This window comes from Anarrhichthys ocellatus, unplaced genomic scaffold (assembly GCF_004355925.1).
Source record: "Anarrhichthys ocellatus isolate YVR2014 unplaced genomic scaffold, GSC_Weel_1.0 scaffold2, whole genome shotgun sequence".
NCBI classification, from domain to species: domain Eukaryota; kingdom Metazoa; phylum Chordata; class Actinopteri; order Perciformes; family Anarhichadidae; genus Anarrhichthys; species Anarrhichthys ocellatus.
This window is the reverse complement of record NW_022280032.1, coordinates 4671622-4685706: the sequence shown is the minus strand read 5'-3', so window position 1 is coordinate 4685706 and position 14085 is coordinate 4671622. Positions and strand designations below refer to the sequence as shown.

Here is a 14085-nt window from a genome sequence, read left to right as displayed (position 1 = left end):
GGCCTCCGAGGCGATGTTCACAGTGGTGTACTGAACCATAGGTCCTCCAGGCTGTCCAGGGTATCCAGGCTGTCCAGGGTATCCAGGGTGTCCAGGCTGTCCAGGGTATCCAGGCTGTCCAGGGTATCCAGGGTGTCCAGGGTGTCCATCATTGCTCCCCTGCAATGGAACATTCTCAGTCGGGTAACTCGGAGGATTCATGCTGTCAGCTCACCTGCAGTTTGGAGTGTGGGTTGCAGGAAGGTGCGCAAGAACTCAACTTTTTGTGAAGTTGCGCAAGAACTCAACTGTCAATGTAACTGTCGGCTTCTTTTTTTCACCAAATTTCCAATGAAACGCAACACACAAGGGTTGGCTGTGGATATGAAAAAGAACATACAATACAAGCCTTACAAAAATCCCAGAAGAGTTTGCATATTAATTTAAAAAACAACAACATTTTGTCCATTAAACAATCCTTTTGATTGAGTTGAGGCATCACAGACAGGAAATCTCAAACAAATTCTGGCATTCAAACCTGACTGCAGACAACATTTCATAACTTTTTTGAAAAGGATACCATACTATGATTATTAGTAGGTTATAATATTTAAGACTTTTTATGACTATTTTTCCCCATGCTATTGTCTTTTTTATGACATTCTATACTTTGACTTTTAATGATTTGTTTCGACGGACTATATTGTTACATTATACTGTGACATTTTTGTTCCTTTTTATGACATACAATAATGACTTTTGATGTATACTATACTGTGACATTTTTTTGGCATACTGATCCATCACATGTTTAGGAAATTTGTCTGACATACTATACAAGGACATTTTTTGTGACATACTATGTCGCATAGTGCTTTTAGAATGTTGGCATGCTGCTGAACATTTAGCTCACAGCACTTTTTGCAGAGGATGTGAGAGTGAGATCAAAAGCAGTGACGATTCAGTCACTTACAATGCATCACACTTGTGGAAAAATATTACCCCGACTCAGCCTTTAAAATCAGGCTTAAAACCCTATCATGTTATGCTGCCTTCCAATGTGTTTATTTTGTACATCAGGATTATCTCTACATTTGTATACATGCTCTTATATTTGATCTTTTAAAGTTTGTTTTAAGTCCTTTCAAGTTTTAATGTTTTTAAAGCTCTTTGAAACTTTGAAAAAAGCCTTTAAAATCACATAACCAAATGTTTCCTGTGCACAGGCTCACTGGAAAAGTTACAGGCTACATCATACATACTGATTCGGTCAATTATTAAATGTGCTGTTGACTAACACGAATCTATCACAATGCAATGCACAAAGGAAATAAAAAAACACAAAATAAGCATCCCATCTGAGGTAAAAACCTTTTGTCACAACGTCACACATTGAGTATAAAATGGTAAAATGTGCTGATATGTATACCAACTGCTAAAACAGTAAATTACCAATAGCTACTTTTTAGAGTTTGTATGTAGTATTGATTTGGGACAAAGCCTTTTATGTGGAGTGATTATGTGGAGTGGGACACACCTGGATCCAAAGAGCCTAAAACAGTAGTCCAGCAGCTGATACTTACAGCGCCTTGCATAAGTATTCACCCCCCTTGGATGTTTCATCCTTTTGTTGCTTTTATCCATGAAATCATGGTCAATATAATTTGGCTTTTTTGACAAGAATTTGCAAAAAAAACCTCTTTAATATCAAAGTGAAAACAGATTTTTACAAAATAATGTCAATCAATTAAAAATATATAAGGTAAAGTAAAGATTGCATACGTATTCACCCCCTTCAGCTCAGTATTTAGTAAATGCACCTTTGGCTGCAATCACAGCACTGAGTGTGTGTGTGTGTGTGTGTGTGTGTGTGTGTGTGTGGATGTGTCTCACTCAGGCTGGCACATCTGGACACTAAGATTTATCTCCATTCTTCTTCAAATCAGCTCAAGCTCTGTCAGGTTGCTCAGGTATCGGGCGTGAACTGCTCTTTTCAAGTCCAGCCACAGATTCTGGATTGGATTGAGGTCTGGGCTTTGACTTGGCCACTCCAGAACATTCACCTTGTGGTCTTTGAACCATTCTGTGGAGCTTTTGCTGTATGCTTGGGGTCGTTGTCTTGCTGGAGAATAAATCTTCTCCCAAGTCGTAGTTCTCTTGCAGACTGAGTCAGATTATCCTCCAGGATTTGGCGATATTTTTCTGCATTCATGTTCCCCTCTACCTTTACAAGCCTTCCAGGGCCTGCTGCTGAGAAGCATCCCCAGAGCATGATGCTGCCACCACCGTGCTTCACGGTGGAGATGGTGCATTTGTGGTGATGTGCAGTGTTTGGTGTTCACCAAACATAGCGTCTAGTCTGATGGCCAAAAAGCTAAATTTTTGTCTCATCAGACCAAAGAACCTTCTTCCAATTGACCTTGGAGTCTCCCACATGCCTTTGGGCGGATTCTTTCTACAGTGGCTTTCTCTTTGCCACTCTCCCATACAGCTTTGACTGGTGAAGAACCCGGGAAACAGTTGCTGTATGTACAGTCTCTCCCATCTGAGTCACTAAAGCTTTTAACTCCTTCAGAATCAGAATCAGAATCAGAACCGTTTATTGCCATGGTATGTTGAACATACAAGGAATTTGACATGACGGGAGGTGCATAACATTTAGCAATCGACAACAATCAACAGTGCAAGGTAGAAACAAATGAAATTTACAGAAAATATAAAATAAAGTAAAATATAAAATAAAGTGAAATATAAAATAAAATAAAGTAAAGTGCACAAATGAACAGATAACAGGACTATAAACAAGTGAGATGTAAGTGTAGTGTAAAAGTGTTGAGTGTAATAGAAGGGATGTGCAGGGGAGTGACCGGTAGGAATTTGTCCTGGGGATGACAGTCAGTGGGGTCCCGGGCTCTGTTAATGGGCCCGACTGCCGACGGGAAGAAACTGTTCATGTGTCGTGAGGTCTTGGTCCTGATGGACCTCAGCCTCCTGCCAGATGGAAGGGGCACGAACAGTTTTTGTCCAGTGTGAGAGGGGTCGGCTACGATCCTTCTTGCTCGCTTCAGGGTTCTTAAAGTGAACAAGTCCTGGAGGGACGGCAGATTGCAGCCAATCACCCTCTCGGCAGAGCGAATGATGCGCTGCAGTCTGTCCTTGTCCTTGGCTGTGGCTGCAGCGTACCAGACTGTGATGGAGGAGCAGAGGATAGACTCAATGATGGCTGTGTAGAAATGCACCAACATTGTCTTTGGCAGGTTAAATTTCTTCAGCTGCCTCAGGAAGTACATCCTCTGCTGAGCCTTCTTTGTGATGAAGCTGATGTTATGCTCCCACTTGAGGTCCTGGGATATGATGGAGCCCAGGAAGCGGAAGGACTCCACCACGTAGACGGGGGAGTCACACAGAGTGATAGGGGCTGGTGGGGCTGCATTCTTCCGGAAATCCACAACCATCTCCACTGTCTTTAGAGCGTTGAGCTCTAAGTTGTTCAACCCGCACCAGGTCACCAGATGGTCAGTCTCCCACCTGTAAGCGGACTCATCCCCACCAGAGATGAGGTCAATGAGGGTGGTGTCATCCGGAAACTTCAGGAGCTTGATGGACTGGTGACTGGAGGTGCAGCTGTTGGTGTACAGGGAGAAGAGCTGAGGGGAAAGAACGGAGCCTTGGGGGGAACTGGTGCTGATGGTCCTGGAGGCTGAGATGTGCTTTCCCAGCTTGACGTGCTGCTTCCTGTCAGACAGGAAGTCTGTGATCCACTTGCAGGTGGAGTTAGGCACGTGCAGCTGAGAGAGCTTGAAGTGCAGCAAAGACGGGGTGATGGTGTTGAAGCCAGAGCTGAAGTCCACAAACAGGATCCTGGCGTAGGTTCCTGGAGTCCAGATGCTGGAGGATGAAATGAAGGGCCAAGTTGACTGCATTGTCTACAGACCTGTTGGCTCTGTAAGCGAACTGCAGGGGGTCCAGGAGTGGGTCAGTGAGGGTTTTTAGGTGGGACAGGACTAGGCGTTCAAAAGACTTCATGACCACAGAGGTCAGGGCGACGGGCCTGTAGTCGTTAAGTCCTGTGATCCTTGGTTTTTTGGGGACGGGGATGATGGTGGAGACCTTGAAGCAGGCTGGTACGTGGCATGTCTCCAGGGAGGTGTTGAAGATGTCTGTAAACACCGGAGACAGCTGATCAGCACAATGCTTCAGGGTGGAGGGGGACAGAGTCTGGGCCGGCTGCTTTGCGGGGGTTCTGTTTTTTAAAGAGCCTGTTGACGTCACTCTCCCGAATAGAGAGGGTCGTTACTGGGGAGGGGGGTGGGGGGGACACTGTGATGGGTGGTACAGAGGCATGGGCCCCTGCTGGGCTGGGGGAGGGGGACCTGGTGGTCTGGGGCTGGTTGATGGAGCTGTGGGGGATGGAGTCAGGACTGTCCCATTGTCTGTCAAAGCGACAGTAGAACTCGTTCAGCTCGTCTGCCAGGCGGAGGTCGTTCATGGAGTGGGGGGTTTTAGGCTTGTAATTGGTGATCTGCCTGAGACCTCTCCAGACAGAAGCAGAGTCATTTGCTGAGAGCTGGTATTGCAGTTTCTCAGAGTACAGTCGTTTAGCATCTCTCACCGCCTTGCTAAACCTGTATTTTGACTCTTTATACAAGTCCTTGTCCTCACTCCTAAATGCCTGATCTTTTTGCAGCCTTAGCTTTCTGAGTTCTGCTGTAAACCAGGGTTTGTCGTTGTTGTAACTCACCCTGGTGCTTGATGGAACACAGCTGTCCTCACAGAAGCTGATGTATGACGTTACAGCCTCTGTGTACTCATCCAGACTGTTGGTAGCAGTCTTGAATACTCAGAGTGGTCCTAGGTGTCTTGGTGGCCTCCCTCATCAGTCCTCTTCTTGCCCGGTTACTCAGTTTGTGAGGACGGCCAGCTCTCGGAGATTTAAACAAGTGCCATACTCCTTCTATTTCTTAATCATGAACTGAACTGAACTCTGTGGGATGTCCAGTGAGTTGGAAGTATTTTTGTAGCCATCTCCTGACTTGTACTTTTCAATGATCTTTTCTCTGAGTTGCTTGGAGTGTTATTTTGTCTTCATGTTGCAATTGTAGCAGGAATACTGATGAACTGGACCTCCCAGACAGGTGTTTTTATACTAAATTCACTTGACACACATCAACTGCACTCAGGTGATCTCCATTTCACTACTTGTGACACTACTGGCATCAACTAGATGGACTTCTGTTGAATTAGGTCAGTCACTTTAAACGGGGTGAATACTTATGCAAACACTTATTTTACACTATACATTTTTAATTAATTAACATTAGTTTGTAAAAATCTGTTTTCACATGAAAGAAGCTTTTTTTTCAAATTCTTGACAAAAAAGCCAAATTATACTGACCATGATTTCATGTATAAAAGCAACAAAAGGGGAAAACATCCAAGGGGGGTGAATACTTATGCAAGGCACTGTACTTGCTTACTAGGTAACTGCTGGGAGGTAATTTAAAAGCCCACACGCACGTACATGTCCAGTGGTTTACCACTCTACTGGGTGACACACCAAACAGACAAGAAACCCACTAATGTCAGATTAAATCAGTCTTGCTGCCATTTTGATCACATACTGTGTCAAAAGATCCATGAAGATGCAAACCTGCTAAGACAGAAATAAATGCAGACAAAGGGAAGCTGCTGATACGCTTTGTTTACAAGTTCATTAATACAGGCACTGAACACACATCTCATCCGAAAAAGGTTCACTTGAACATTAATGAAAACAGAAATGTTACATTGAGATGATCATTTGAGAGTTTACAAATACACAACAAAGCATGTGACAGACAATTCCCATTGGACGGTGCTACCTTTGATTGTTTGCTGTTGTGGATCTTTGTAGTCTGAAAGTGACCGACATGATATCTTTAAACTGAAACTCTGAGGCTCCTCTACAAACTGTGTCACACTTTGTAATATGCCGTTAAACACTTTACCATTTTGGAACGGAACGCATTAGTCAATGTAGATTCACATCTTTGATCATTAGGTTACTATTGACTCAGTCTCTTCCTACATGTGAAGAAATGTGGAAAACTAACAAATAAAAACTGTCAGCAAATCATAAGTGATTCTTCTAGTTTAAGGGCAAAATGATCTGTATTTGGTCGTTTTCATCCACAAAAAAGGCACTATTGTTTTAGCTGTAACGGAAATAAGTCCTCATCTTGAACCTTACTTTTTAACAATATGCTGATGCCCACAAGAAAACAACAGTAAGACTGACAAGGGTTTCCCATTGCCAGTTCTACTCATACAAATAAAACATAGTGATCATTGCCCATAGTGAACAAAAGCCCTGCCATTAGCACAGCCACGAGCCAATCCTGCATAACAAATCAAGGTATTTTATAAATGTGATCCAAGACTGAAGACACTTTGAATAGCTGGATTTGTTTTCTTTAAGTTAAACTTAAGCCAAAGAAAAGAGTTGGATCATCATAACATAGTAGTGCACACAAAACCTGAGTACGTAATTAAACGAAACAATTATCACTTGTCATAGTACTCAACAGCAGTTGGGGTTAATTGATTTAATGCAGACAAACAAAAATGCTAATAAATGCTAAAAGTCGAGCACTAAAAGAATTAGACGCCATGATAGAGAGATTCATTAATCTCATCATAGAGTATTGCTAGCTTTGAGAATTTTAGAGAAAATCAATTGTTTGGATTGACTGAATTCAAAATGAACCAACCCAACCCTGACACTACAAGGTTAGTATTCCAGTCTCGGCACCGACGGTAGTTTGAAAGTTAATCCCAATCGTGTCACTGGTAGTAGCAGTTGGTAATCACAAAAGTGCATTTGCTAGAAGATAAATGGAAGAGGCGGAAATTGAAGTCCTCACATCTTGGAGGAGGCAGCGATGGCCGAGACTCCCGGACGGCTGTAAACATGCACAGCTGTGTTCTGAGGAAAACAAAGTAGAAGGAAGAGGTAGAAAAAAAAAAAAATGGCTTAAGTGTGCAGAGTATAAACAGCATAGTCCACAATAAACTGGTGACATTACGAAATAAATGACAAGAAATTTAGGTGAATTTCCTCCGGTGATCAATGCAGTCACATCTTATCCATTTTAAATGGCCTCATTTAAAAACACACCGAGGTCACACTTACCCAGTGTTTACACTCAGTGTTTAAAGGGTTCAGTCGGTCCATGTGAAAATAACACTACTTCTTTCATGGTACATATCTGGAATGTATTTCAAACCTGTATCTGCAGTTTAGAACTACACACAAAGTAGAGCCGAGGCTGATGGTAAAGTAATTGATTTTGAAACTATTTGGTAATAAATTGAAGTACTCGACACATTTGAATTTTGACCTGCTTGTGGTGCTAGATGAAAAAGGGATAATTACCTCAAAATCAGAAATGTCCAAGTCATGATGGCACTTAAGTAATTAGGATTGGTCATCTGTGGGCCATGAATGTCTGGAGCAAGTTCTATGACTCAACACTGGATTTCACCTTACAGGAAATGTGTTTACCTTCTTGGCCTCCCCATTGTACTCATTGAGAAGCGTCTCAACCCGGTTTCCATAGTCCGGGTGGACAGCATTCAAGTTCTCAACCTGCATGAAGAGCCAGACAATCAGATGTTAAAAAGGCCCTGAAAACACAGTTTCAGCTTCTTCTCATGAGTAAACTCAAATCTACCAAAGTTACGGTTTATTTGGTTACTTCCTCTTTTGGTTTGAACTGGGCAGGGTTCTTTTGGAAAAAGGGGATGTCACGTATTTTGGTGCACCAAATGTGATGACCGTTGGTGGGTTGTTTGGAATGGGTGGGTGTGATCGGATTGACAGTGTCCAGGCAAAGAAGAATAGCGTTTTATTTCTAAGTCTTGTTGTAAAGTGAGTTTAAACTATTGAAAATATGTATCTTTAGGTATCACTTATGAGATGATGATTGCATTTTTAGATGTTATTGTTGTAGAGAAATACTTAAGAACTGAAGCCATGTTTTCAGGGACTTTAAAAAGTTTCTCAATATCTAATTACAGAGTTTCTTATAGTTTCAAACACACAGTTTCCTAAATTTGGTGGATTATTTCTTGCTAATTGAAAAACTGTTACACAGTATGACCACAGTTCAAAAATAAAGCAGAAACCCTGAACTGAAAGTTTTACCCGCATCCGCACAAAGCCTCATGGGGGTTGTGTTGCTGGTCAAGGAGGCATGGAAGATAATAAACTGTGTAAATGATATTCAAAACATCTCTGGTAGTTCTATGTATGATACTATGGGAGACAAACACAACAAATACTAGCCCAATAAATCCAGACTGGGTTTGGTTACTGTGCTTCTGTGGTCGCGTATGCATCAAGAAGGTATTTTGTTTATTTCTCGATCATAATTATGCAGTTGATACTCAAATGTTAAACATCACTTTCCCCTGACAACACCCATCCTGTTGAAAAACTGATTCAGTGCATTGACGCGATTAATAACTGTATGAATGTCCCAAAACTTTCTCCAACCCAAAAGAGACTAAATAAAAATTGTGTTACTCCACTACCAAAAAAAAAAAACTCATTAAATGGCGTATTGGCCGATCATGTTCTGCTGCTTTTCAAAGTGTTTATTTTGTACATCAGGATTATCTCTACATTTGTATACATGATCTTTTAAAGTTTGCTTTAAGTCCTTTCAAGTTTTAATGTTTTTAAAGCTCTTTGAAACTTTGAAAAAAAGCCTTAAAACCACATAAACAAATGTTTCCTGTGCACACTGGTGCACTTTAAAAAAAAACATCCTGTGGTTTCAACATGAAGCTCATCTGAATACGTGAGACAGTAATGTGACAAAGAGTTTGTGGATACAATAGGAGGTGATGTGTACTCGCCATGCGTTTCTGGATGAAGAGCTGGGCTCCCTTCAGGGCCCCTGCCATGTTCTGGCAAAGTCTCTGGCGCTCGTCTTCGTTCAGGACCTGCGTGAAGAAGGTGCGAACCTGCAATAAAGCACAGAAGAAGAAACAAAGAGTTGACAACCTGGTCAAAGTCGATTAACTCAAAATGAGATTCATAAATGAATTTCTTAAAGAAATTGCAGTTTAAAAAGAACATTGAGCACCCCGCCAATATGCCAAGTAGCAGCAGGAATCCCACTTGGTGGGACATTAAATGATCTCCTTTGCATGATTGTATTTTAATTGTGGGTAATAAGTAATTGATTATCAATTGATATGAATTATACGTCTATGATATAAACGCCATATAGAGCAGTTATGAACGACGAGCTTATTTACACATTGAGCTAAACAGGAGCAACATTATTTGGAGCCGTGTTTCTGATTCACTCTCTTTTAGTTCTGCTTATTAGCTGCTAAACGCTCCACTATGTTCACCAGCTTTGTCTGTCTGCTGTTTGGTATTGGGCAGGAAGTATACAGTGGGTTTACAAGCGCTCTTTTTTCTTTTCTTCGCAGAAAAACCGTTGATGAGAGCAGAAAGAGGAAACCAAAACAGTTGAGGTGAATACTGGAAACGAGTTGAAAGAGGTTGAATGTCTGTGCGAAGCTGAGAGGAGCTGCAGAGTTGGGTGATAATTCTCAGTAGGTTTGGCACATATGTGGGTCATATGATCCACTGTTGACATAAGAATATTCATCAGTGCAGCTTTTTAAATAACATTGAAAGTAAGTATTACAACTGATTATCATTTAGAAGAGTTCATATAGTTTTGAATCAAGCGTTTGCTTTGGAAAGTACACTTTACAAAGGGTGTGAATGAATATATTGTATGTAATACACAAATCAAAAACACTTATTTAACTCTTGGAGGCACACAGCTAAACATGCGACGCTATCTTTACCTGTGTAAAATTATCGTCATCTGCACTGTTGCAACGTGCCACATCTGGAGACACCTGAAACTTGGACTCCACAAACCGAGGCTGGGTCTCCGGGGCACTGAAGCTGTTGGGAAAGTAGTTTGGAGCTCCACCTAGAGGCCAAACAGACGAAACACGGTTGAGTCGGCTCGGACAAAAAAATAAAAAAATCAATGATGGAAATGATGGAGCCACATCTCCTGCCTAAAGGAGTTAAGCATTTATCGCCATCCTTGTTACCGTTTGCACAGAGAAACGCACACAGCGGACTACGGCTTACCTTGGTTGTCAAACATGCACATCGGACCGTCGCGCTGGTAGTTGGTCACGCGGGTCCTGAAGGGGCAGTTTACGGGGATCTGCAGGTAGTTGGCTCCAAGCCGGTGTCGATGTGTGTCTGGGTAGGAGAAGAGGCGACCCTAGACAAAGACACGACACACAAGACATAGCACGGTTACACTGTAGGTCTCTATACTGTCAAAGAAAGAGTCGACACCGAGCACGCTTTGAGAAATGTATTAACGAGCATTTAGTCCAGCTTTAGGTCTGCTGGAAGGGAATGAAACTATTAAGACTTGGGAAGCCTGAACATGGCCTTCAACAAGACACCATAGACACGCAGACATTCTCTGGCCACTACATATACAAACAGATTTAGGTATACCAATGGCAGCTTTAATTAACAGACTTTTTGTGGGGTTACCTGCAGCATCTTGTCGGGGCTGGGCTCAATGCCCGGTGGCATGTTGCTGGGGTCAAAGGCCAGCTGCTCCACCTCTGCAAAGTAGTTGACTGGGTTCCTGTTGAGCACCATCTTTCCCACAGGGATCAACGGGTATTCTTTGTGTGACCAAACCTGAATGAGAAAAACTCAAATTACCTGAAAAATCACTGTATCCCACTGCTGGGTGGGGAAAACAACACACCCAGGGAATAAACTCATTGAACATGGAGCTAAACCGTACGACACTCAAAGCCTGTAAGTGGTCACAGCTGGAACAGTTAGTTCTCCTTCTGAGTCACTTGACTCACTTTCACAGAAAGATTTCCTGAGTGGACTTTTCTTCAGTCGACCGGATGCAGGTTTTATTAAGAACTGCTAACAATGATGTCAACCTACAAACACATCTGTGATAATGTCAACAGAGTCTTTTAGGTATCCTACAACATCTTGTAATGTGACTGCATCCCCAGTTTGCTCTGCTGTGGAGGCATGTGGTACCTTTGTGACGTCGAAGGGGTTGCACTGGAACTTCTCAGCCTGCTCGAAGCTCATGACCTGGATGAAGAATGTCCAGGATGGGTAGTTTCCATTGGCAATGGAGTTGAACAGGTCTCCAATGGCATAATCTGGGTTGGTGGATGCCATGCGGTTGGCCTCCTCTACTGACAGATTCTTTATTCCTTGATCCGTCTAAAAACAAACATGACATACTGTAACACAAGCAATGCCAAAGTCCCAGGATGTGGATCCATGAAGTTGAATCTAAGTTAAGCCTGGGCTCAAACAGACCTTGAAGTGGAACTTGCAGTAGAAGCACTCGCCATCATCGTTGACCAGTTTGAAGGTGTGAGAGCCGTAGCCGTTCATGTGACGGAAGCCATCAGGCAAACCTCGATCGCTGAACAAGAAAGACACCTGCACAGAAGACACAAGGTAATGACAAGCCCTGCATAGTTTTCTGCGACAACTACTGTTGGTGTAAACCATAAACGGGTTAGTGCAGGTGTAAATACAACCAGGGGAATTATGCATCCATCAATCTTCATTTTCTGAAACAGTCCTCTGTACACTCAACCAGAATCAGCTACCTGATGCAGACTCTCAGGCCTCAGGCTCCAGAAGTCCCACACCATGTCAGGGTCTTTCATGTGGGTTTGGGGATTGCGCTTCTGGGAGTGGATGAAGGACGGGAACTGCAGAGGGAAAAGTGGGCAAGTTACATTTCACACTTGATCCATGTTAACAAAATGTTGTGAAATGTGTATTTGATCATTTCTTCATCAAACTTTTTCATGACTGATGAAACTAGTTCTACAATGGGCTCCTGTAGTTACTTGGGTGTTTCAGAGTTCAGTTCCAGGCTTAAGTTACGGCTCACACACCATCCTCCACTCACTCACCAGTATGGCGTCCCTGATGAAGAAAATGGGGGTGTTGTTGCCAGTCAGGTCCCAGTTGCCCTCCTCAGAGTAAAACTTGACTGCAAAGCCTCGGGGGTCTCGCACTGTGTCTGCTGATCCGGTTTCGCCAGCTGAAATAAAATTAAAATAAGAGAGAACATTCGATTGATAAAAAGGGAAAAGATAAGTTCAGAATTCACAGACATTGTCAGAGCCAATAGTTCTCATTTCAAAAGTAGAAGACGACATTATTAGTCGATTACGCAATGAGTCGACCAAAAGAAAAATAATTGGCAACTATTCATCTTTCCAACAAAAGTGCATTTCAGTAAGGACTGAATCAGACATAAACACACGACACGGTTATTCTTACCCACGGTTGAGAAGCGGACAGCGATGGGCGTGGTCTTGCCGACATGTTCAAAGACATTGGCCTTGCAGTAGCGAGTGATGTCATGAGTCACTTCAAAGTAGCCAAACGCTCCTGCATCATGGAGAGAATTAATCATCTTAAACATGTAATATCGCAGTTGACTCAGATTAGTGGAGTGTTATGTTGCCATGCACTGGAAAAATGCTCCCTCCAAACTGATTATGCTCAGTATCTGCCCAAAGGCTTGCAAAGATTAGCATTTGCCTGGAGCTAATCCACAGACAAGAATGACCGTTATTTATTTAGTTTTCCTTTTTTTGTCAGTTAGTTCTCTTGACTTTTCTTGGACAGCTGCAGTGTTTTTATACACAATGTAACATGTCACACATTTTCTTTTGTTACGTCAGAAATAAGGTTTTATATTCCAATAATAATCCAGCTCTACTAGCGCCACAGAACTTTGACCCTGATTCACTATGTACTGAAAGAGGAGGAGGTGACAAAGGCAACAATATCCTTTTGCAAAGAGTAACAATTGGGAGACAACACTTCTTGCATAGCCAACACACAGGTGACACAGAAGAGACTTATGCAACACCCACCGCCCCCTTTGGCATGCACCACCCTCTCTGGGATTCGCTCCCGGTCAAAGTGGGCCATCTCATCTGTGAAGACCACATCTTGGACAAGCAGAGGGCCCCTCGGTCCCGCAGTCTGCACGTTCAGCTTATCTCCAACGGGATGGCCGGCCCCTGTGGTCAGTGTGTCTGGCCTCTGTTGCAAGTAGAATTGGCTTTTAAAAAAACAACAACACATTACCTTATGCAAGATACGTATCGTAGGCGAACTGTGAAGAAATTCCTTCATACCTAGTGCATTTGTTTACATTATTTCCCAAGATGCACTACAACTCGGGTTACTTAAGGTGATAGCAGCTATTTGCTCTGGTTATATAACTCACAGGGGTAAAGTGCCACCACAAACATGCCTTTAGACAATGACCTAACATAGTTACTTAATATCTAGACTGAATTGCCCTCCTTAAAAAATGACTTTTATGCGTTTTTATTACAGTTAACGCTGCTTTACGTTATTTGAATTCTTTATACGGGTTAGTTTAGCATATAAGGTTAGCAAACGAGCGTTTTCCAGAGAGCCCTTTGCTAAAACAACGATTATAAACAACCTCAACACAAACAGCTGGCAGCACCAAACTAAGGAGACTTGAACGCTAGCTCACCCGACAAGCTAGCTTGAGGTTTTGGCTGCTAACGTTGGATTGTTTACCTCAAACGACCTCTCACCCATTTATCCCAAGTCAGGCAGCAAGCAACATTTGATTAAATGCAGTGTGTATACACGGACCTGGAGCGCCCTGTTCTCCTTCCACGTCTTCATTTGATCGGTAGCTTTGTCCCTGTTGTCAGCCATCTCGACAGGTCAGCGCCAGAGCACGTTTACACCACTCACTGTTGGGTAGATGCTGTAGAAATATCTTGATGTTTGACAAAATTCTTCCTCGACTTTGCTCAATGTGGCTCCGCCCCCTCTTGCACCCCTGCTTTCTGATTGGCTGAAAGGAGGAACCCGACCTACTTTCGGCTCTGCTGATACAATGTGAGGAGAAAGAACCAACTTATTGAGTTTCACTATAAAGTTTCAATGTGCAAAAGTATTTAATTGGACTGATTTCAAGTTCAGGTAATAAAGTCGTACCC

At 42.7% G+C, this 14085-nt stretch overlaps 1 protein-coding gene across 1 annotated transcript; it reads right to left on the bottom strand.

The window, feature by feature from the left end:
- Window positions 1-5660: 5660 nt before the first annotated feature.
- On the bottom strand, window positions 5661-13914 carry cat (catalase). Its single transcript, XM_031868741.1, has 13 exons — window positions 13733-13914; window positions 12970-13141; window positions 12368-12478; window positions 11995-12125; window positions 11683-11787; window positions 11384-11509; window positions 11093-11284; window positions 10574-10726; window positions 10151-10289; window positions 9853-9983; window positions 8881-8988; window positions 7523-7606; window positions 5661-6943 (listed from the first exon to the last, which is right to left on the bottom strand). Exons 1-13 carry the CDS (start codon window positions 13796-13798, stop codon window positions 6878-6880), a joined length of 1584 nt encoding a protein of 527 aa, XP_031724601.1. The 5' UTR covers window positions 13799-13914; the 3' UTR covers window positions 5661-6877.
- Between the last annotated feature and the right edge of the window lie 171 nt (window positions 13915-14085).

What these genes read in the sequence shown, in the direction of transcription:
- cat (XM_031868741.1), bottom strand. Translation starts at nt 13,798, where the DNA reads ATGGCTGACAACAGGGACAAAGCTACCGATCAAATGAAGACGTGGAAG. An exon ending in GGTGCATGCCAAAGGGGGCG is followed by an intron (nt 12,479 to 12,969) that starts GTGGGTGTTGCA and finishes TCCATGATGCAG; the next exon opens with GAGCGTTTGGCTACTTTGAA. An exon ending in ACCCCTTCGACGTCACAAAG is followed by an intron (nt 10,727 to 11,092) that starts GTACCACATGCC and finishes TTTCTCATTCAG; the next exon opens with GTTTGGTCACACAAAGAATA.